A 24,230-nucleotide genomic window follows, 5' to 3' on the forward strand; every position below is an offset into this window, starting at 1 on the left:
GGTGCTTTTTTTTTACCAACTGCAAAGGCACCTGTCTGTGCCTGGGGACCTCATTTCCCAAGTTTGTGAACAATATGTTGGGAGGGGTGGGGGTATCGCCACACTTAAATGCAGTTTACGCTCCACCAAAGCCTACGTCAGCTTTGAACTGCAACTTTTTGTACTCGCACTGCCCACTGCTATAGTTTACAGCCCAACAAAGCAAAATAAAAAGATTGGCAACACTAAATTGGCCCTAGTGTGTGAATGTGAGTGTAAATGTTGTCTATCTGTGTATGCCCTGCGATGAGGTGGTGACTTGTCCAGGGTGTACACCGCCTTCCGCACAACTGAGGTAATACAGACAACGCTAAGACCAGACGTTGTGATGTGGTCCTCAGTTGCTAAGAAAGTCCTCATCATTGAACTAACCGTGCCATGGGAGGAGGGAATACCAGTAGCACATGAGTTCAAACGCTCAAAGTACAGCGACCTAGCAGAGGATTGCAAGGGGGGAGGCTGGTTTGCGTCCATTCACCCCGTGGAGATCGGATGCAGGGGCTTCGTAGGAGGCTCTGCGACCCGGCTCCTGCGTGCGGCAGGAATGACCGGTTCCAGCCTGAGGAGGGCCATCAACAAGTTGGCAGAGGAGGCAGAGAAGGCAGGTTTCTGGATGTGGCTAAGAAGGAGGGACAACACTTGGGGCTCAACACCCCATTGAGGTCAGTTGCAGGGAGTGGCGAGGGGAGAAGTCCCCGCTTAGCCACTGCCCCCCCACGGCGAGGTGTCCTGGCTTGGGGGCGAAACATCAGTGAACGGTGGCACCAGCTGACGACCCTGCAACTGACCTCAAAGTGCACTGGAGGAGGTGCAACAGGCAGAGATGCCTAGCAGTTAGGTCTGTATGTATTAATTGATTTGTGGCGATTATAATATCTATGTCAAATGCACCTACGATCAACTGGCTAAAGATTTTAACTCACTATTAGAATCTCTGGACGTCACTCAGTCCATAGCCTGTCTGACTCATCAGCTTAGGCACACACTGGTTCTTATCTCCCATGGACTGTCTGTGATGTTGGTAATATACCCATTTCTGATCACACACTCATCTGCTTTGAGGCTCTAGCGCAGTGGTTCTTCACCTGGTTGGATCCTCCGCCGCGGAGGTCAAGACACACCCGAATCATCGTGTAAATAAAAATTACTCTCTATCGGCGTATTACGTATTTACATTTTTCCCTGTAATTTTCCATCTGCTTTGCAGGTGTGTAATTTGTTGAGTTCATGCACTGTGTTAACTTTGTTCTTTCAACAAGGTGATGTCCATGCACGGTTCATTTTGTGCACCAGTAAAAAAACATAACTTAATCTTGAATTTGAGAGAAAAAAAACGATTTATTTTTCACTAAAGAAGGGTTTGGTGAATGTGCATATGAAACGGCTGGGTTTCGGTACTTCAAACAAGGTTAAGAACCACAGCGTCAAGCGCCTTCACCTATTACCAAGCCTGTTCCTTCCTACTGTCACTGGATTATCACCTTTTCAACAGCCACTGATTTTTGACCTGTCATACGCCCTGAAAAGTGTCCTCTCCTCTTTCCACTCAACATGCTCCCAGAACTTGGACTCTTGTTGCTCCTTTCAGGGACAAAGTAACCAAATCTGCTCCTGCCCCGTGGCTAAATGAATCCACACGTGCCCTGAGACATTAGTGCAGGCAGGCTTAGCACAATTAGACGAAAGATGGACTTCTTGTGTCATTGGGCATGTTTAGGGACAGTCTTGCCACATATCACAAAACTTTGAAAGAAGCAAAAACTAAATATTTATCTAACATCATCACCAGCAAGTTATCGCCCCAGAGTTCTATTTAACACTATTAACTCTGTTATTAACCCTACCACTGCTGTTTTTAATGCTGTACCTGAGCATTAAAAAGGTCCAGCCTGTCAGGCAATCCAACTACTGTCCTACTTGGTCCTCCTGTACAGCACATTTTTCAGATTTTTGAATAAATTTCCTTTTTTTTTTTTCTTAAAAAAAATTCAGGCCAGTAATTAAACCCCACTGGCTGTCCTCTAGATTGTTTCTCTGCTAAAATAATTCTGCAGGTTATGGACACCATTGGTCCAGGCCTTGTTTTCCTTATCAACAGCTGCTTCAGGCTGGGTATGCTGCAGTCAGACCACTTCTAAAAAACCATAACCTAGACCCATCGAATCTATCCAACCTCCGTCCAATATCACATCTCCCTTTTCTGTCCAAGATCATGGAAAAACTTGTCCTTGCACAACTTCAGTCATATATGTCCCTCAATGATATTTATATCAACGTTTCAATGAGGATTCAAGAGTCGCCACAGCACAGAATCAGCATTACTAAAAGTCCAAAATTACATTCTTATGGACCTTGACACCAAACATGCTGCTGTGCTTGCCCTTGTGGATCTCACAGCTGCCTTTGACACTGTGGACCATGCAGTTTCATGTCCCGCTTGGAGCACTGCGTTGGCCTACATGATCTTCACTAAGATAGTTTTCCTCATATCTCTCCCAAAGGTCTTTCACAGTAATGATTCATGATCTCTCCTCCACAGTTGCTCCACTTTATTCTGGCGTACCCCAGGGTTCAAACCTTGGGCCTGGTATTTTTCTCTTGACGTGCTCCCATTAAGTTAGATCATACCCAAATACTATGTTAACTTTCACTTTTATGCTGATAATGCCCATTATACTAAGTGACAGAAATGCACTCTGTTCCCTGCATAGCCAACATTAAACTATGGCTGTCACAGAATTTTCTCCATTTAAATGAGAGCCAAGATAGAGTACATCGTTTTTAGCACTAATGCATGTCATAGTGCACCCAGCTTCAGCACCCCAACTCCTCGCTCCTGTTGTGAAAAATCTGGGGTGATATTTGACAGAGACCTTGAATTTGAAAAACAAATTAACTTCGTGGTTGGATCAGGTTTTTTTCAGCTGAGGCTTTTGACAAAAGTGAAGGGCAGAACTTGAAAAAGCCATTCATGCTTTAATCAGCACTAGACTGGACTACTACTGAAACATCTGGTCCTCCGTGAGAAATCTCGGAGCGATCTTCGATAGTGCCTTTAAATTCAATCAGCTCAGTGGTTAGTACAGGCTTTTACCATCTTAGAACCCCAGCAAAGACCAAGGCCTATCTCTCCCGGAGCGACCTGGAGACTGCTATCCAAGCCTTCATCACACACCGGCTTGAAAACAATAACTCACTGTACCCTGGCATTGATCAGGCATAACTCCGCGGTTTACAGCTTGTGCAAAACTCGGCTGCCCGTCTCCTTACCAGCACCAAAAAACGCGAGCACATCACCCCAGTCCTGGCTTCACTCTACTGGCTCCCTGTCCGTCACCGCATTGATTTTAAATTACTTTTGTTTTTAAATCCCTAAATGGTCTGGCACTACAATACCTGACTGAGCTTCTGCAACATCATACCTCGTCTAGAGCTCTAAGGTCAGCTGACCAACTGCTGTTGGCGGTCCCCAGATCCAGGCTAAAGAACAGAGGGTACAGAGTCTTTTCCGTTGCCGCCCCTAAGCTCTGGGACAACCTTCACCTCCACATTAGGTCAGTCCAGAGCGTGGGGCTCTTCAAAACCCTACATAAGACCTACCTCTTCTCGCTTGCCTTTGATTTGAGCTCAGTCCACCACTAGGCCACCATTTCTAGTTCCCCCCCACACCCCTCTGCTTTTTTTTTTTCAATTTGTCGCACTTTTATGATTTTTCAATGTTTTACTTTTTATCCGACCCCTTTTACTGTATTGCTTTTGCACTATCTTGTTTCTTAGTCCTTCATTATTTATTTTCTTTGTTTGTTTTTTGTTTAGTTTTTTGCTCTATGCTTTTTAACCTGTAAAGCACTTTGGTTCAATTTAAAAATTGTTGTAAATGTTTTATATACATAAAGTTGCCTTGCCTACTGTAAAGCCCTCTATAATGGACTAAATCAGTCACTCCTCCCCAAGCTCCAGTTAGTACAAAACGCAGCTGCTCGCCAAACATGCCCTTATTACCCCGGTTCTCTTTGCTCTCCATTGGCTCCCAGTATGTTTTACAATACATTTTAAAATCCTTCTTTTTATGGTCATAAATGGTCTGGCCCAAGCATACATAGCTGATATTTTAACTGTTCACCACCCACCAAGAAATCTGCACTCATCTTTGCACACATCTTTTGGATAAACCAAGGAATAAAAGGAGCATGTTTAGCAACACCCAATCACAGAGTACTTACAGGCAGAGAATGTGTGTAGACAGAATAGGGGGAATGGACTCATATTGGCTTAAAAACTAACGATAAAGTTGAAGCTATAACACTGAAATGCTCGCAGGAAGAGTTGCTTTAAGACATGGCTAGCTAGCTAGCAGCTAACGGTACAGCTCGGTTGGTAGAGCAGCCGTGCCAGCAACTTGAGGGTTGCAGGTTCGATCCCCGCTTCCGCCATCTTAGTCACTGCCGTTGTATCCTTGGGCAAGACACTTGACCCACATGCTCCCAGTGCCACCCACACTGGTTTAAATGTAACTTAGATATTGGGTTTCACTATGTAAAGCGCTTTGAGTCACTAGAAAAAAAAGCACTATATAAATATAATTCACTTCACTTCACTAACGTCCATCCGCATCCATTTCAGCTACTTCTAAATCATTAATCCTGGCTTCCATTGATCCTTTTTTTAAAATTCATACTATGTTTATAAACTCAAAAAATACATCACATGAGGACTTAAATTATGACCAATGTATGATCCTGTAACTACTTTGTATCGGATCGATACCCTGATTTGTGCTACCATCCAAAACTAATGTAAAGTATCAAACAAGAGAACAATAAGTGATTATTATATTCTAACAGAAGTGTAGATATAACATGTTAAAAGAGAAAGTAAGCAGATATTAACAGTAAATGAACAAGCACATTAATGATTCATTTTCTACCACTTGTCCCTCATATGTTGACAAAAATATAGAATGAGAAATGACACAATATCTTACTGCATATGTCAGCAGACTAATTAGGAGCCTTTGTCTGCTTCCTTACTAATAAAAGAAAGTTGTCTCATATGTTCACTATTTTATTCAAGGACAAAATTGCAATAATATATTTTTAATGTACCATAAGATGTTTTGTTAAAATAAAGTCAATAATGCCATTTTTGTCGTCCCCTTTATTTAGAAAAGTATAGAAATAAGTTTTGGTACCGGTACCAAAATATCGGTATCGGGACAACCCTACCAGATACTATACTTTTTTCAGCAGGAAGATAAAATGTTGCCTGGAAGCCATTTGCTAAATAAACATTGTTTTCTATTTTTTTTTAAACTACATGTAATAATAATAATAATAATAATAATAATGGATTAGATATTATATCGCGCTTTTCTATTATTAGATACTCAAAGCGCTCACAGAGAAGTGGGAACCAACCATTCATTCAGACCCGGTGGTAGTAAGCAACATTTGTAGCCACAGCTGCCCTGGGGTAGACTGACGGAAGCAGGGCTGCCAGTTTGCGCCTACGGCCCCTCCGACCACCACCCATCATTCATTCATCATTCATTCACCAGTGTGAACGGCACCGGGGCAAGGGTGAAGTATCCTGCCCAAAGACACAACAGCAGCAATTTGGATGTCAAGAGGCGGGGGCAAACCTACAACCCTCAGGTTTCTGGCTCTACCCACTACGCCGTACCGTGGCATACATGTGGCCCATTGCAGAAATGGAATTTGCTAAAACTGAAAACTACAGCGAAAGGGTATAACATTATGAGAAAAGGCTAAAATACTGATGCTAATAATGAATAAAAGCAGTAGGATTTGTTTTTAAATATATGTTTGAGCCTTTTAATTAGCTCGGTTGGTAGAGCGGTCGTGCCAGCAACTTAAAAGTTCCAGGTTCGATCCTTGCTTCCACTATCCTCATCACTGCCGTTGTGTCCTTGGGCAAGACACTTTATCCACCAGCTCCCAGTGCCAACCACACTAGTTTAAATGTAGCTTAAAGATGTAGAAAATGAGTTTCACTAAGCAAAGCACTTTAAGTCTCTAGAGAAAAGCGCTACGTAAATATAATTCATTTCATTAAAACTAATATTATGACATTGTTTCTGAGAGAAAATTAACAAAAATATTGTTTGTTTGATGAACTTTTAGGATCCACATCATTGCTGTTTTTAGACTTCAAAATAGTTTACTATTGCTATTTATGAGCATATTTCTAAACACAGTGTTGTTTCTTTTGATATAATGGGAGGCAATAGGCTACTGCTGTTCTTTTTTTAATGTATAGCTACTGCAGCTCGTTCTGTAATTTAAATTCCGTTCAAAAAGATGTTGAAGTACAGTGATCCTAAAGACTTGACATTTTGAAACAGTTTTCAATAAAAAAGTGAATTTAAAAGTACATGGGTTCAGTCCTCTGTCAACAGTCCTCCTGGGACCAATAATAGTTTAAGTCCAATAATAATGATAAAACCATTTTAATGTGAAGCGAAGTGAATTATATTTATATAGCGCTTTTCTCTAGTGACTCAAAGCGCTTTACATGGTGAAACCCAGTATCTAAGTTACATTTAAACCAGTGTGGATGGCACTGGGAGCAGGTGGGTAAAGTGTCTTGCCCAAGGACACAACGGCAGTGACTAGGATGGCGGAAGCGGGAATCGAACCTGCAACCCCCAAGTTGCTGGCACGGCCACTCTACCAACCGAGCTATACCGCCCCTATTGCTATAAGGCCCTGGCGGTGCTCTGCATCGTTTGCTCTGCTGCTCGGGCCCTAACTAATGGAGTGGAGAGTACGTGTGATTGAGTATGTAAGAAAAACAAGTCACAATTTTTCCCGAGAACCGTGCAGACCTAACAACATAGTATAGCGTTCAAAAACATCACAAAAGTACCCAGCCAGTCTAAAACAGACTGCTCTTCGTCATCAGACCTGTTGAGGCTGGCGTCTGCAACACAAGCTCTGAAAGCTGAACATGTACAGCAACGAGGCCACAATCTACCCACTGAAGTTGGATTGTTGGGTCAAAGTGAGCAGCTTGCTGAAAAAGCCTTCTGCTGGAGGAAGTGTGACAGTGTCAGGCGACATCCCCATAATTCTCAGGCTTCTTGAGGCAGTCTCAATGCACATTTACTAAGATAAAATTCGGTAACCAGTCTCACTTCTTCACAGTCTGGGATCCAACTCCATCTACTATCAAGACAATGCATGCCCCTCAGAGTAGTATTTATCAATGACTACCTCTACAATATTTGACGAGAAAGTTGGAGTGGCATGCCAACAGTGGGGCTAAAATGACCATCGCATATGTGTGACTACTACTGACTGTGAAGGGTGAAATGCCATTGGTCCCAATGTGTGACCAGGCCGGTGAACAGCATGAGGAAGGAGTAAATGTAAGGCTGTTGTAGTCGGTAATAGTTCTAGCACATGCTTCAGAGGCCTCCTGAACATTTTTGAGAATTATAGAAAAAACATACTATAAGGCGCACTTAAAAATCCTTTCATTTTCTCAAAACTCGACAGTGCGGCTTATAGCCCGGTGCTCCTAATGTACGGAATCATTTTGGTTGGGCTTACTGACCTTGGAGCTATTTTATTTGGTATATGGTGAAAGGATAAGTGTGACCAGTAGGTTGGCAGTCACACATAAGGGATACATGTAGACTACAATATGGCTCAAGTAAACAACATCAACATTTTATAAGTTCCATTGAAAATATAAAAAATTACACACGGTGTTGAAAAAATCTATCAAAATGTTTTAGTACCTCTTTGGTAAGCTATGAAACCGCATCACTTGATGGATTGTACTGTGCTTCAACATACGAATATTATTATGGTGTGCGTATAAGGTAAGACATTATCTGGTGTTTTGTTTCGCAATATTATGCAAAAGGAACTTTTCATACAGTCCACATACCGGTGCAGTAGGTTTACATTATTCACCCAAGGAACTTTATTTATTCGAGAGTTACGGTCGGACGATTTTTTCACGGGACACACAGTTGTTGTTTCCGGATGAGTAGATGCTGCTCCATTATTGATTGAAGTAAAGTCTGAATGTCATTAAAACAGTTAGCTCCATCTTTTGACACTTCTGCCACTTCCATCCTTGCACGCTATACCGTTACAACAAAGGAAGCAATACGTGAAGATAGGCGAACACACTTCTACAACTGAAAATATTTTGTGGTGTACCTCAGGGATCAATACTTAGACCAAAATTGTTCAATCTCTATATAAATGACATTTGTAGGGGGGGTCCTCTTTTTAAGAAGGGGAACCGGAGGGTGTGTTCCAACTATCGTGGGATCACACTCTTCAGCCTTCCCGGTAAGGTCTATTCAGGTGTACTGGAGAGGAGGCTACGCCGGATAGTCGAACCTTGGATTCAGGAGGAACAGTGGGGGTTTCGTCCTGGTCGTGGAACTGTGGACCAGCTCTATACTCTCGGCAGGGTCCTTGAGGGTGCATGGGAGTTTGCCCAACCAGTCTACATGTTCTTTGTGGACTTGAAGAAGGCCTTCGGCCGTGTCCCTCGGGAAGTCCTGTGGGGAGTGCTAAGAGAGTACGGGGTATCGGACTGTCTGATTGTGGCAGTCCGCTCCCTGTACGATCGGTGTCAGAGCTTGGTCTGCATGGCCAGCAGTAAGTAAGACCTGTTTCCAGTGAGGGTTGGACTCCGCCAAGGCTGTCCTTTGTCGCCGAATCTGTTCATAACTTTTATGGACAGAATTTCTATGCTCCGTCAGGGCGTTGGGGGGATCCAGTTTGGTGGCTGCAGAATTAAGTCTCTGCTTTTTGCAGATGATGTGGTTCAGCTGGCTTCATCTGGCCAGGATCTTCAGCTCTCACTGGATCGGTTCGCAGCCGAGTGTGAAGCGACTGGGATGAGAATCAGCACCTCCAAGTCCGAGTCCATGGTTCTCGCCAGGAAAAGGGTGGAGTGCCATCTCCGGGTTGGGGGAGAGACCCTACCCTTTTGATTGATTGATTGATTGATACTTTTATTAGTAGATTGCACAGTACAGTACATATTCCGTACAATTGACCACTAAATGGTAACACCCGAATAAGTTTTTCAACTTGTTTAAGTCGGGGTCCACGTTAATCAATTCATGGTACAAATATATACTATCAGCATAATACAGTCATCACACAAGTTAATCATCATAGTATATACATTGAATTATTTACATTATTTACAATCCGGGGGGTGGGATGAGGACCTTTGGTTGATATCAGAACTTCAGTCATCAACAATTGCATCAACAGAGAAATGTGGACATTGAAACAGTGTAGGTCTTACAGTAGGATATGTACAGCCAGCAGAGAACATAGTGAGTTCAGATAGCATAAGAACAAGTATATACATTAGAAGTACATTTGAGTTGTTTATAATCCGGGGAGATGGGATGTGAATGGAGGAGGCTATTAGTAAAGTGTTGAAGTTGCCTGGAGGTGTTGTTTTAGAGCGGTTTTGAAGGAATATAGAGATGCACTTACTTTTATACCTGTTGGAAGTGCATTCCACATTGATGTGGCATAGAAAGAGAATGAGTTAAGACCTTTGTTAGATCGAAATCTGGGTTTAACGTGGTTTGTGGAGCTCCCCCTGGTGTTGTGGTTATGGTGGTCATTTACGTTAAGGAAGTAGTTTGACATGTAATTCGGTATCAAAGTGGAGGAGTTCAAGTACCTCGGAGTCTTCTTCACAAGTGAGGGAAGAGTGGATCGTGAGATCGACAGGCGGGTCGGTGCGGCGTCTTAAGTAATTCGGACGCTGTATCGATCTGTTGTGGTAAAAAAGGAGCTGAGCCGGAAGGCAAAGCTCTCTATTTACCGGTCGATCTACGTTCCCATCCTCACCTTTGGTCATGAGCTTTGGGTTATGAACGAAAGGACAAGATCACGGGTACAAGCGGCCGAAATGAGTTTCCTCCGCCGGGTGGCGGGGCTCTCCCTTAGAGATAGGGTGAGAAGGTCTACCATCGGGGAGGAGCTTAAAGTAATGCCGCTGCTCCTCCACATCGAGAGGAGCCAGATGAGATGGTTCGGGCATCTGGTCAGGATGCCAAGAATGAAGATCTGGTCAGGATGCCAACCGAACGCGTCCCTAGGGAGGTGTTTCGGGCACGTCTGACCGGTAGGAAGCCACGGGGATGACCCAGGACACGTTGGGAAGACTATGTCTCCCGGCTGGCCAGGGAACGCCTCCTGATTCCCCGGGAAGAGTTGGACGGAGTGGCTGGGGAAAGGAGCGTCTGGGCTTCCCTGCTTAGGCTGCCGCCCCCGTGACGCGACCTCGGATAAGCGGAAGAAGATGGATGGAAATATTGAAATTCAACTATTTTTTTGCATTTGCAAACAGCTATAATTATGCACAAATCAAACTGTAACCTGCTACGCAAGAATGAACAAAAGTTCTTCTCAAAAAAAGAGGAGAAATATAACCTTGGAGGAAAATCGTACAGCATTTAAAATCTTTAGTATATTTGTATGTGAAATTAAATTATGGAATGGATTAAGCAAATAAATCACACAAAGCAGCAATAAGATTCAGTTTAAAGGCCTACAGAAATGAGATTTTCTTATTTAAACGGGGATAGCAGGTCCATTTTATGTGTCATACTTGATCATTTCGCGATATTGCCATATTTTTGCTGAAGGGAATTAGTAGAGAACATCGACGATAAAGTTTGCAACTTTAGGTTGCTAAGAAAAAAGCCTTGCCTGTGCTGGAAGTAGCAGACGATGTGAGCGTGACGTCACGGGTTGTAGGGCCCCTCACATCCTCACATTATTTACAATCATAGCCACCAGCAGCTAGAGCGATTCAGACCGAGAAAGCGTCAATTTCCCCATTAATTTGAGCGAGGATGAAATATTTGTGGCTGAGAATGACAGTGAAGGAAGGATAAGAAAAAAAAGTTCAAAAAAAAAAGAAAAGAAAAGAAAGGTGAGGGCAGTGGGAGCGATTCAGATGTTATTAGACACATTTACTAGGATAATTCTTGAAAATCCCTTATCTGCCTATTGTGTTACTAGTGTTTTAGTGAGATTATATAGTACCTGAAAGTCGGAGGAGTGTGGCCACAGGTGTGGTGACCGCCAGTGTCTCAGAGGGAAGCCACGCAGCTGCAGCACGACGCAAGCTCCGCTGATGTCTACGGTAAGAGCCGAATTATTACCACAATTTTCTCACCGAAACCTGCCGGTTGACATGTGGTCGGGATCCATGTTCGCTTGACCGCTCTGTTCCATAGTAAAGCTTCACCTTCGGGAATTTTAAACAAGGCTGTATTTGTGATGCTAAAGGCAGTTGCAGTGCACCGCTTGCCACCTCCATCTTTCTACTTTGAGTTCTCCATTATTAATTGAACAAATTGCAAAAGATTCAGTAACACAGATGTCCAGAATCCAGTTGTGATCAAAATTATTCAACCCCCACACAATTTTCGTGTTTTAACAAGTAGCACATTTATTCCATATTTTGTTTATAGCCATATAAAATAAAGATGCATTAAATAGACAAATGCAACTTGAATTACAACATTATATTTTGTATCATACCAAACAGTGTAATTTCTCTTAATATCTCATTGACAAAATTATTCAACCCCTTGAAGATCATAACTCTTAAGAACAGAATTTGAATAATGTATTTTCAATCAGGTGTTGAAAACATCTGTAGATGTGATTAGAACCATAACGAGCAACAATTAAACTGATTGAAAAAGACTGTGACGCTCAGCTTCTTGTAGATGGTCAATGGTGTTTTTGCAACATGGTGAAATCCAGGGAGTGGTCAAAGAAGTCAAGAGAGGAGGTAATTTCTCTTCATAAGAAAGGATAATGATATAAGAAAATAGCAAAGACATTACACATTCCAAAAGACGCACTTGGGAGCATAATTCGCAAGTTTAAAGCTAAAGGCACAGTGGAAACACTACCCGGGCGCGGTAGAAAGAGGATGCTGTGTGCAACTGCTGTCCGGTATTTGAAGCGTACAGTGGTGAAAAACCCCCGGGTAACAGCTGAGGAACTACAACAGGACATTGCAGAGGGGGAACGCAGGTTTTGTCCCAGACAATAAGGCGCGCACTACGAGATGAAGGCCTCCATGCCAGAACTCCCATGCGCACCCCACTTCTGACTACCAGGCACAAGAAAAATAGACTCCAGTATGACAAAAATCCTCTGGACAAACCCCAAAGGTTTTGGGAAACTGTTCTATGGAGTGATGAGACAAAACTGGAACTCTTTGGGCCTACGAATCAACGTTATGTCTGGAGGAGAAAAAAATGAAGCTTACAAAGAGAAGAACACCTTGCCTACTATTAAGCATGGCGGTGGGTCAATCATGCTCTGGTGCTGTTTCTCTGCCTCAGGTATCGGGAATATACAGCGCGTTCAAAGCATTATGAAATGTATTTCCTGCCAGGATATATTAGCTGCAAATGTCATGAAGTCAGTGACGAAGCTGAGGCTTGGGAGATGTTGGACCTTCCAACAGGACAATGATTCCAAGCATAACTCCTAATCAACATCAGAGTGGTTGCAGAAGAAGGGCTGGAAGACTCTGGAGTGGCCTTCACAGTCGCCAGACCAAAATCCTATAGAAAACCTGTGGTGGGACTTGAAGAAGGCAGTTGCAGCACGCAAGCCCAAGAATATGAATGAACTGGAGGCCATTGCCCAAGAGGAATGGGCCAAAATACCTGTAGATCGTTGCAAGAAGCTTGTGTCCGGTTATGTATCACGTTTGAAGGATGTAATTACTGCCAAAGGGTGTTCTACTAAGTACTAAAGATGCATGTAACTAGGGGGTTGAATAATTTTGTCAATGAGATATTAAGAAAAAAAGTCCTTTTTTTGGTATTTTGTAAAATACAGTGTTACAATTTAAGTTGCATTTGTCTATTTGACACATCTTTATTTGATATGACTATAAACAAAATACGTAATAAATTCCTAACTTGCTAAAACACCAAAATTGTGTGGGGGTTGAATAATTTTGATCACAACTGTACTGTGTAATTATGCGATTAAAGCAGACTACTTATAGCTTGGATCGGGCTGGAAAAAAATGTCCGCTACAACCCGAGACGTCACGCGCACGCGTCATTCCGCGACGTTTTCAACAGGACACTTCGTTGGAAATTTAAAATTGCAATTTAGTAAACTAAACTGGCTGTATTGGCATGTGTTGCAATGTTAAGATTTCATCATTGATATATATACTATCAGACTGCGTGGTCGGTAGTAGTGGGTTTCAGTAGGCCTTAAGACACTGTTCAATCCACAAGTGTTCACAAAGTACACCGAACAATAATTATGACGAACACCTTGAACACCCTTTTTTTTAGATAAAGATTTTTTATGTATTTAATATTTGTTTACTTACTATGGTATATTTATTTATTTATTATGTATTCACTGTTATGTTACAGAGAACAAGGAAATGGGATAAAATTGCTGTGGTATAAAAAGGGGTAGGAATAAATAAGTACAGCTTCTTCCTACTCCTTTTCGGACGTGCTGTAATGAAAACTGGAAATATGTGATGCATTACAATGTATCGTATGCATGTTCCAAATAAACTGAAACTGAACCTTACCCGAGCAAAAATCATGCATATTTATCTGGGAATATTCTTGATACCGATTTCCTTGACCGAGCCACACACAAAGTTTAGACCTCCATGCTTTTCCAAGGTCCCATCAGTTTTATCGTGTAGAATGACGTCTTAAGCACAAAATAGTTCCATATGTCTGGGAACTCCACCGACAGATAATCCTTAAAATAACTCGACAAATCCTTTTTTTTTTTTTTTTTTTAATAAGGTACAGGGATTAATCCCATTGCATAGTTTTAGTTCACATTTTTGCTTGTATCTGCTTATTGTAGGAAGATCGAGGACCCTTGCGTACACAGAGAGTTTGCGCGCTGCTTGCTGCACATCAACCGTCTTGGCTTGGTTGACCACCACTGGTTTTTACTTTTGGGAAGAAGTCACGTGACGGAATACACGTATGTGAAATTTGAGTAAGATTGGTTGAAAACATGGCCGCAATCAGGTAAAACATCTGTGAGTCATGTGGCATTTGTTCAGTTCAATGTTGAAGCATCAGAGCGCAAACTTGCATTGTTGACACGAACGACCCAATTAAAATAGTTGGCATTATAAACATGCACAGGCCAAGCCAGCCAACTACAGTGATAAAACATACAGTCTCCACAAATCTCACTGTGTCGGCGACATCTGCATGGCAGTTTGAAGCCCCTTTCTTCAGCATGATGCTTGCAGAGCTCAAACACACACACACACAAACACACACTTTGAACTCGGTGCTCCCAATTCCCTCCGACCCCTTTCCGCACGGCCCCTCCCACTCCTCCATCGCTACGTGCTCTCCGCTATCGCCCTTCTCCTCCCACGCTGGCAAAGACATCGCAGGCGGAAGATGTCACCGAGTGTGAGACAGACTGCAGCTAAAAGAGGGAGCAAGGCCACGCTGTTCTCATGCCGCGTTTTTAACGCTTATTGTGAAAAACTTAAGATACAAATTGAACATGCAAATACTTTACAAAAATAAACATCATGTTGCCTGTAAACTGATCAGTGACGTGCAAACAATAGCACACATTCCATTGGCTGTAATGCAGCAAAAACACAAGTAATGAAATAAACTTATAATATTGAAGTGGAACTGCAGTTTTTTTTTTTTTTATTGTGTATATTACTCACAATCCTTGAGACAAGCAGCCCTTTTTTTGCTTTTTTTATGCATTCTAATTTATAGACAACAGAGGTAAGAGAATTCCAACTGCAACACGCTCTTAAAAAACATCCCAAAATCTTCTTAAATGTTGTATATACATTTTGCAAGTAAAAATGTTTACTTAGTAACAGGCACATACATAATAACATGTAATGTTTACTAGGGCTACAACAACTAATCGATGAAATTGATTAAAATCGATTATAAAAATAATTGCCGATTAATTTAGTCATCGATTCGTTCGATCTATGCTATGCGCATGCACTGCGGCAACGTCTCATGAGGTGGCAGTAAGCCAGCCAATGATGTCATGTGCAGCTCATGTGACCACGCTGTATCCTTTGCCTGGAAACATTCGAAAAATGGCGGAGGAAAGCAGTACCGATAGTTCAGCAGAGAAACATCTTGAGGTTAATGCTTCAATGGAGAAAATTTTACGACCTAAGTCGTCCAAAGTGTCGGAACATTTTAATTCAAAGATTTCAAAGATAACGGTTTCCTGCAAAATGTGCAGCATGGACATCGCGTGGCACGGAAGGACAACATTGCTTCGGGAGGACCCGAAGAGGAGACATGGAGCCATGGATAAAGGGGCGAACTCAAGGTACGTAACTTTAAGTCCAGAGTCCGGATAATTTGATCCGTTGTGTTTTTTCAATCTTTTGTTAACGAGATTTTTTTAAGGCAGCGCTACAGCAACTGTTGTGCATTAACTTTCAGAGTGTTAGGAAAGTTTTGGAGAGTGTGACGACTTCATTTTCTGTGTTGTTATGAGTCGCGTCAGGCATTCATGAGTTAAGCACGGCAGCTCTTTTTTCTGAGTAACGTTAACGTTATCCCTTTTTCGCAACGCAGGGCTGATAATGTGTCTGCGGCAGATTTGACTCTGTTTTGAGAGAGAAAACGCACGGTTACCAATTTCGAAATAAACATAACGGACAGAAATATCTCAGGTTGGATTTATAATAGATCCATGTAGCCGGGCCCAATAAAGCTATATAAATCTATTTAGACTCGAGTGACGCTTTAGTATAACTAAACATTATGAAGGTCTTGGTATATTTCATGCTATTATTCACAGGCAGCCTAAAAGAATCCTTTATTATTCACAACAGAATTGTGTACAATATCTGACCCAGTTCTGATCTGATAACATTTGTGTAATATTATTGTTGTATACTGCAACCCCTATGTCCATTTATTTAATTTAGCTGTTTTTTTTTATGTGGTGGCGTATTTGCCTTTTATGTCAGAAATTATTAATTAGGTGTTTATTAAGTTACATGTAAATGATGCTACTATGTTCGTTCATTACCGTATTTTTCGGGCTATAAGTCGCAGATTTTTTTTCATAGCTTGGCCAGGGGTGCGACTTATACTCAGGAGCGACTTATGTGTGGAATTATCACATTACCGTAAAATAACAAATAATATTATTTAGCTCATTCACGTAAGAGACTAGACGTATAAGATTTCATGGGATTTAGTAATTAAGAGTGACAGATTGTTTAGTAAACGTACAGCATGTTCTATATGTTATAGTTATTTGAATGACTCTTATCATAATATGTTACGTTAACATACCAGGCAGTTGGTTATTTATGCGTCATATAACGTACACTTATTCAGCCTGTTGTTCACTATTCTTTCTTTATTTTAAATTGCCTTTCAAATGTCTATTCTTGGTGTTGGGTTTTATCAAATAAATTTCCCCAAAAAATGCGACTTATACTCCAGTGCGACTTAAATATGTTTTTTTTCCTTCTTTATTATGCATTTTCGGCAGATGCGACTTATACTCCGGAGCAACTTTTACTCCGAAAAATACGGTATATGGTTTTTCTCATTTCAGAAAGAATCAAGCCAGCATTAGAGACTTGGTACAAACAAAGGGGTGCACACCAAAGCAAGCGGTTGCATTGACTGATGCTATCCTGAATATGTTGGTAACTGACATGTGGCTACTATCAATGGTTGAAGATGAAGCTTTTAGACAAATATTTCACATCCTCAACCCAGTAATAGTTTCTTCCCTCAGGCCATAAGAATCTTGAACGCATCATAATAATCCCCTCAATTCCCCCCAAAAACGATTTTTTCCTCGCTGGAGTATAAAGACAACATAAAATACATCCATAAACGTGAATGCATATGCAAAAGTGCAATACATTTATCTGTACAGTAATCTTTTTATTTATATATGCACCTTATTGCACTACAACGAACTAATGCAACAAAATTGCATTCTTATATGTACTGTAAAGTTCAAATTTTAATGACAATAAAAGGAAGTCTAAGTCTCTCCAAAGTACAAATATGTTTGAAAACACTCCACCAAACAACACACATTGGACAGTTTAGTAAGTAAAAATTTCTTTAGTTATATTGTAAAACTTACAAACGTTGCTTGGAGTGATGAACGAAGAATCCATTCGAGCTAAAACGCTATGGACGGTTTTACTTACAGTTCAAAGCATTAAAAGAGGAAGTATACTTTCAACCTGCAGCACCTGCAATGAGCGAGCTTGCCCAAAAGATGGCGCCAGAGCACAAACAATAGCACATCATTCCAGTGTTTCTGCATTGGTTTAATGTAAACTACTAAAAGTAGAGGCTTATAGTCTGGAATGCAGGGTAATACTAACCATAATTTAAGACAAATGGTGGCGACTTGTCCAGGGTGTACCCTGCCTTCCGCCCGATTGTAGCTGAGAGAGGCGCCAGCGCCCCCCGCCCCCCCGAAAGGGAATAAGCGGTAGAAAATGGATGGATGGATGGGTGATCAATAACCTTATATTTTCAGCCTGAATATACGGAGTAACAGCTACAGGTTTTTAGAAGATGAGTGATAAACTGATCCAGCAAGTAGTAATATCGCTTAGTGCTGAACAAGAAATACAAACTACAAACATAATACAACAATCACTTTACTGTACAATGTCTGCTTTCACTGAGATGCCAACAGATGGGGTATTTATACCTTCCCGTTTAGATGAAGAAATAATCATAATACTCAAGCAGGTAAAAAACTATTTTAAAAAAACAAGCGTCTTTGTGTCTTTCTCACCATCTCGGGGTCCCAGTTGAATGTCAAAGGAGTGCAAACTTCTTGGTTTAAAGTAACAACCTTCTATTATAAATGTGAGTTGCGTGATTTATAATCTAAAATTAAGTTTCACCATCTCAGAAACGTTGCAGCAGCTCACAGGCTCAAGATGTCAATACCTGCCTAAAAGAATAGGAAAGGACAGGGGTACCCACACTTTTTCTGCAGGCGAGCTACTTTTCAATTGACCAAATCGAGGGGATCTACCTCATTCATATACTGCATATAATTTATATTGATTTATTTATGAAAGAGACATTATTGTTTATGAGTTAAAGGTGTTTAATGATAACACAAGCATGTTTAACACATACAGATTCCTTTCTTTCATGAAGACAAGAATATAAGTGGGTGTACTACCTGAATCTGATGCAATGATTGGAATCAGACAGTAGTGATGAAAACGTCCACATTTTTAAATTGAGGAGAAAAAAAGTCCTCCTTTCTGTCCAATTCTACATGAAAGTGGTTGGTTTTTGCCATCTTATTTGTCCAGCTTCCATACTCCTTTTTATACACTTTACAAAAAATACATTGGCGGCAAACTCCGTAGCTTGTCAGCTTTCTGAGACTCTTATTTTGTTAGCGTAGGCAGGATGAAGCAGCGCTTTTATTGTGAAGACAGGAACTGTACTGTCGGTCTTTAGTTTTGACGGCAGGTACGCCGCGAGAGTGTTGAAACAAAACGTGTTTCTCGCCTTCCTGTCGGTCATTTTTTCTTAATAATGGTCTGGCAGCAGCCAGCGTCATCTCAGAAGGCCCTCGGGTGCCATGAATGTCAATCAAGTGACGAAAGTGATGTCTTAGTGAGTTCCTCCGCTAATTTTTAGGTCTATTTTTTGAATGCCTGGCTGGCGATCGACGGACACCCCCTCAGCCATCGACCGGTAGCTCGTGATCGGCGTAATGGGCACCCCTGGGATAGGATATCGCTAAAAAGTAGTTATTCGTCATCTGTGCATATTAACAATATCACGAATACTTGATTACAATGCAGGTCACAAGATGTAAATAGAGTATTGTTGGCCATTTTAATGTTTTTAGAGGCCTTTGTGGATGCAATAGATGCAATGATGTAATGACTTCTGTTAGCTTCATTGTTAGCCACCTTGTACTTGCCGTATATGATAAATTAAAATGCATTAAACATTTTTTAAAGTCTTCTTGTCTTACACAGGAATTGTGAATAATAGGGAAAATTCCCAAAAAGTGCATTTTCCCTTTAAGTCATACCAGTGTTGATAATAACACAAAGGCAACCCCACTTTTGAATATTTATTGAATCAGCAGTTGATTTAAAAAATAAATGTATAGATACTGTTTATAATGATATGGAACATGTTTCAATGACAGTGATGTATCGTGTTGAACTGTGAATTGGTGCTATTATACTGCAAACATGACATCAATGTTTACTTGTTTTTTTTATAGTGCAGAATAGTTGGGAATAATCCAACAGCGCCTTTGCAAGTTGCTGCAAAATATTGCCTGAAGATACTCTTAATCAAAATGACAAGTTTTATCACTATTAACACCCACAAAATGTCTTTAGTGATTTTTTAATAAGGACATGTTGGGCAGTTTTGATTTAACTGCCAAACTCTTCAGGACACATTTTTGTTTACAGGCTTGCAGTTTGATCTGTATCTACTCAAAACAGTGGTTCTCAAACTTTTTTCACCAAGTACCACCAGAATGACCAACATTAAAATACAGTATCGAAGTAGGCCTCAATAGTCATTAAAAACAAGCCAGAGGTTTTTTAACAAATATATACAATTTTTTTGGATAGCTGTAATATTACACAGTTTGCACAGCAGACCAAATCATAAGCGACCTGAGCGCTTGCTTAAGGCCCCGCGGCCCCCCAAATACAATTAAGAAAAAAATATTATTTGTTTTAGTTTTTGCAGGTATGAGTCCTAATTTTAGGTCAACATAGTTCTGCTGTTCATCTTGCCTCTCTTTAAATGTCAAAGCTCTGCCTCTGCAGCGTCATGGTTGTGCCCAACCATAGAGTAAGATGTGCCCGTGCCCACCCTATACTGGAAGCTGTTTATCTTATTTGTTTTGTTTGTTTTCTACATCGGAGTAGGAAAAAAATAAGACAATAATTAATCCAATACAAAGGCGCAATGACTAGGACTATAATACAATTAATTGGCAACTAAGTATAAAAAAGAGCCGAAAAAGTTGACAGTAACGAAATCCAATCATATTTGATTTTATCTTGTCAATGAGTGGGACAAGTTAGGAGTATATCCAATCACAGCTCTATAACAGCAAAAATTGAAAGAGGGGTGGGGGTTAGTAATGATTTTTCCTCTTCGGATGAGGAAGTCAGACGCCGCCAAAAACTAAACCAAACTGTGTGAATTTAACATTTTCCACATCATATTATGTGTACAATTGGGATAAAGTAAAGAAGATACATTTGATTTTTACTCCTATGACTCCATCAGCAGGCAAGTCATCCATCGTGACATCACAACTGTAGGTTAAATCTATTACTCCTGCAACTTGGTGAGAGAGCGTTGCTCGCTAAACCATCACCGCTGGGGCTTCATCTGTCCACAACTGATTACTACCTGTTAGATCTGACAATCACTTATATTCGGGGTTATTGTAACGGTATTATTTAAAACCTATTGTGTCCAAAAAATAAAAGTTGGCCATTCCTATGAAATTAATAAGATTGTAAAGAATTGTTATTGATCCAATGTTGATAAAAACCTCTTTCTTGTTTAAAAGCTACATAAAATATTAACTGTTATTTTTGTTCATGCACATAATTAATATTAATAAAGTGTTTCAATGTATTTATTAAATCAATATATTCTTGGTTGAAAAAAAGTGATTCAATGTAATATTTTGATAATCACATATCTCAACTGTGCATCTCATATGTGTAGTCTAGTAATTTATGCAGAGATGAGATCTAACAGTCCTTAATCTCAATATCATACAAATGGCAAACTATCACTTTGTAAACACAATAAAGGCTGAATTAATTTCAAACACGTTACAATAACCACGATTATAAGTGTTTTTCCTACATGTATTATTCAGTTGTGGACGGACAAAGTCCCAGCAGTGCAGCTTTAGCAAGCACGCGCGCTCACGCGGCAGGAATCAATTTTTGGCAGAGGTCCCCCGAAAAAATGTACTTCCCCCCTTTTAAAAGTTTCCCCGCAGCTAGGTCTGGCTGCACCAGTGATGACATCACTACTGCAGTGGCTGTGCAAATGCACACTGTAACTGTGCACCCAACGCACAGGTGGAGGCAAAATGTCACAAAAAAAGTAAATATCCAACAGGTGGGGAAAAAAGAAAGACGAAGAAAGTGGAAGAGGAGAAAAACATGCCAAGATAGTTGTGAATGTTAGTTTAATGATTTTAACTTCGGACGGTGCTCTCTTCCTAAAATGTAAAAAATAAATAATAACATTTGGCTAAAAAGAAAAACAAGAAATTTAAGTCTAATATGTGCAAGACTGATTAGACTAGATGACACTTTTACTGTAAATACAAAGCTTTATCGCTTGGAACTTTCCACCCCAGGCCTTTCGAGTAGCTGAATGTCCTACATTTTGCAATTAGAAGCATATGTAGCACTTTGAACATCATTCATTCGTCGGTATTATTTGTTATTATTGCATTGGTATTATTTATGTCCTTAACTGGGCGACAACCATGTATTTACAAATGGCATGTCATATGGAAAGACACTCCAAGCTAACAGTAGGATAATGTAAACAACACTGCCAGAGCCACAAAATAATTAATAGTAGGTGTGTGAATGATCAACAATCAATAATATTTGCAGAAATACAGGGCCCCAAAATGTTATGTTGCTTAATGTTGCTGTTGAACAGTAACACTGTGTGTAAATATTTAATTAAGTGATTATTTGGCATACCACTAGATCAGATCTGGGAAAAATACAGCCCGCGGGCCAAACGCGGCCCATTAAGATTATCAATCCGGCCCGCCGGACGTTCTACATAATTTTTTTAGACCTTTAACATCAAAACTGTCGCCGCCATTATTATGTGCAGTGCTGTTTTTAAATGACCGTAAGTCTTGAACTATAGAAAGTAATTCAATGGTTGAAATCTGCGCTTTTGGGTGTTATACGAGTTATTACGGTAATCCACGTCACAGCAGCTCAGATGAGGAACAAAAAAGAGTGGGCGGGGTTTGTTTCAGAGCAGCCAGCCCGATACGCATGTTTCAGGAAGAGATGTGGAAGCAAATTTTTACAACAAATTTCTGCAAAAAAGTGATCATATATCATATTGTAGGTGTTAACCATAGCATTCATATTTTGCTGTTTGTTACATTTTTGTTGTGTTTTGCTTGATCGTAAAAGATGGAGGAGCTGGTCTGAGAGGTAAAGGAGGAGCGATGTTCATATGTTAATATTCAGTGTTTAATTGTTCATATTAACATTGTAAATCCCACTTTCTTTATTTTAATGTACATTTTGGGTATCCCATTCAGTAAAAAACTAACATTTCATTTAATTTTTTTGAAGTGATCTGTCAAAACGTTTTTAGAATTTTATCGGACATTGTGACTTTTTGGTAGAAGCATTTAAGTCTCACCTTAAAACTCATTTGTATACTCTGGCCTTTAAATAGACTCCCTTTTTAGACCAGTTGATCTGCCGTTTCTTTTCTTTTTCTCCTATGTCCCACTCTCCCCTGTGGAGGGGGTCCGGTCCGATCTGGTGGCCATGTACTGCTTGCCTGTGTATCGGCTGGGGACATCTCTGCGCTGCTGATCCGCCTCCGCTTGGGGTGATTTCCTTCTGGCTCCGCAGTGAGCAGGACTCTTGCTGCTGTGTTGGATCCGCTTTGGACTGGACTCTCGCGACTGTGTTGGATCCATTATGGATTGAACTTTCACAGTATCATGTTAGACCCGCTCGACATCCATTGCTTTCCTCCTCTCCAAGGTTCTCATAGTCATCATTGTCACCGACGTCCCACTGGGTCATTATTGTCACCGATGTCCCACTGGGTGTGAGTTTTCCTTGCCCCTATGTGGGCCTACCGAGGATGTGGTAGTGGTTTGTGTTGTGGTTTGTGCAGCCCTTTGAGACACTAGTGATTTAGGGCTATATAAGTAAACATTGATTGATTGATTGATTGATTGATTAGTGTTCCTGAAAAAAAGGGACCCAAACACACATACTGTAAAAAGATTTGTACCGCTAAATGTGTATATATAATTTATAAAACCCATACGCCTTGGCCCCCAGACACTTTTTTTTCTCTCAATGTGGCCCCGAGTCGAAATATTTGCCAAGCTCTGCACTAGATGGAGACGGTGCACCATTAGTGTAGTAAAACAGTGGTATGTGTACACGTACTACAGTTTGAGAATCACTGGATGGAGATGCAATTGTATCCAACAGAAATAATCAAAACAAAAACACTTACCACTGAAATGCATTGTAATGGAAGTACACCAAGCCCAGCCCGTATAAAAAGGCAGCATTCTGCGGTGGAAAAAAAGCAAACAAAATACCGCAATTGTTACAATTTGGCAACATGTTACACCACACACACCCTTTGCTGTTTTGGACTTCGGGGAAAATAATCACCTTCCAGTAGTCCGACTGTAAACTGAAGTACCTCTGGTATGCTGATAATGCTAAGAATAAAGAGGTATGAGAAAAGAAAGAACAGATGTTGAAATCTACAGATAATACAGATAAAACTAAAAAAAAAAAACATAATGGAGTATGTGCAACACTAACCTTTTGGATAGTCCTCCAACAGGAGGTTGAAGTGGCCCAGCTGACAGAAAATGTCAGCATCTACTTTTCCTTCTGCTTTCAGGACAAGGGCGTTAAAGCAGCTAACAGCCTATGAGGTACAAACAATGACAATCATAGTTGAGTAGAGCTAACGATGATTCAAAGCTTCAAATTTCAAAGGTGGGTTAAAACAAGATTTTAAATACAATATAACATTTGTAACACTTGCAGCATTTCTCATACATTCATTTATTTGTGGTGGCCCGCCAGGAATACATTTGGACCGCCACAAATGGATTTGGCACTACTTTTTAGATGGCAAATCTGCTTCTTTACACCAATAAATATAGTGATGCTTTTAGGGATCAGGTGTGATCTTCCCTCACTAACACTTTTAAATGGACAAAAGTTGAATAGAGTTATTGTTATTTTTGTAACAGCGTAATAAGCAGTTTTAGTACACGTTGGGGCTGGGCATTGGAAACTGTATCACAAAATAAGTTTTGTTTAATTGATCAATATCGATAAATATTTAT

General features: G+C 40.6%; 1 protein-coding gene across 4 annotated transcripts in view; it reads right to left on the reverse strand.

The window, feature by feature from the left end:
* The window catches only part of kdm6a (lysine (K)-specific demethylase 6A), a 133,527-nt gene that overhangs the window by 79,316 nt on the left and 29,981 nt on the right, over positions 1 to 24,230 (reverse strand). For all 4 annotated transcript variants that reach the window (XM_061879672.1, XM_061879671.1, XM_061879674.1 and 1 more), the window contains 3 exons: positions 23,695 to 23,803; positions 23,539 to 23,588; positions 23,375 to 23,433 (listed from right to left, as the gene is read on the reverse strand). In XM_061879672.1, the coding sequence (XP_061735656.1) occupies positions 23,375 to 23,433; positions 23,539 to 23,588; positions 23,695 to 23,803 (218 nt within the window). The remainder of the gene's footprint in view (positions 1 to 23,374; positions 23,434 to 23,538; positions 23,589 to 23,694; positions 23,804 to 24,230) is intronic.

The sequence above is a fragment of the Nerophis ophidion genome, linkage group LG19 (assembly GCF_033978795.1).
Source record: "Nerophis ophidion isolate RoL-2023_Sa linkage group LG19, RoL_Noph_v1.0, whole genome shotgun sequence".
Lineage (NCBI taxonomy): Eukaryota > Metazoa > Chordata > Actinopteri > Syngnathiformes > Syngnathidae > Nerophis > Nerophis ophidion.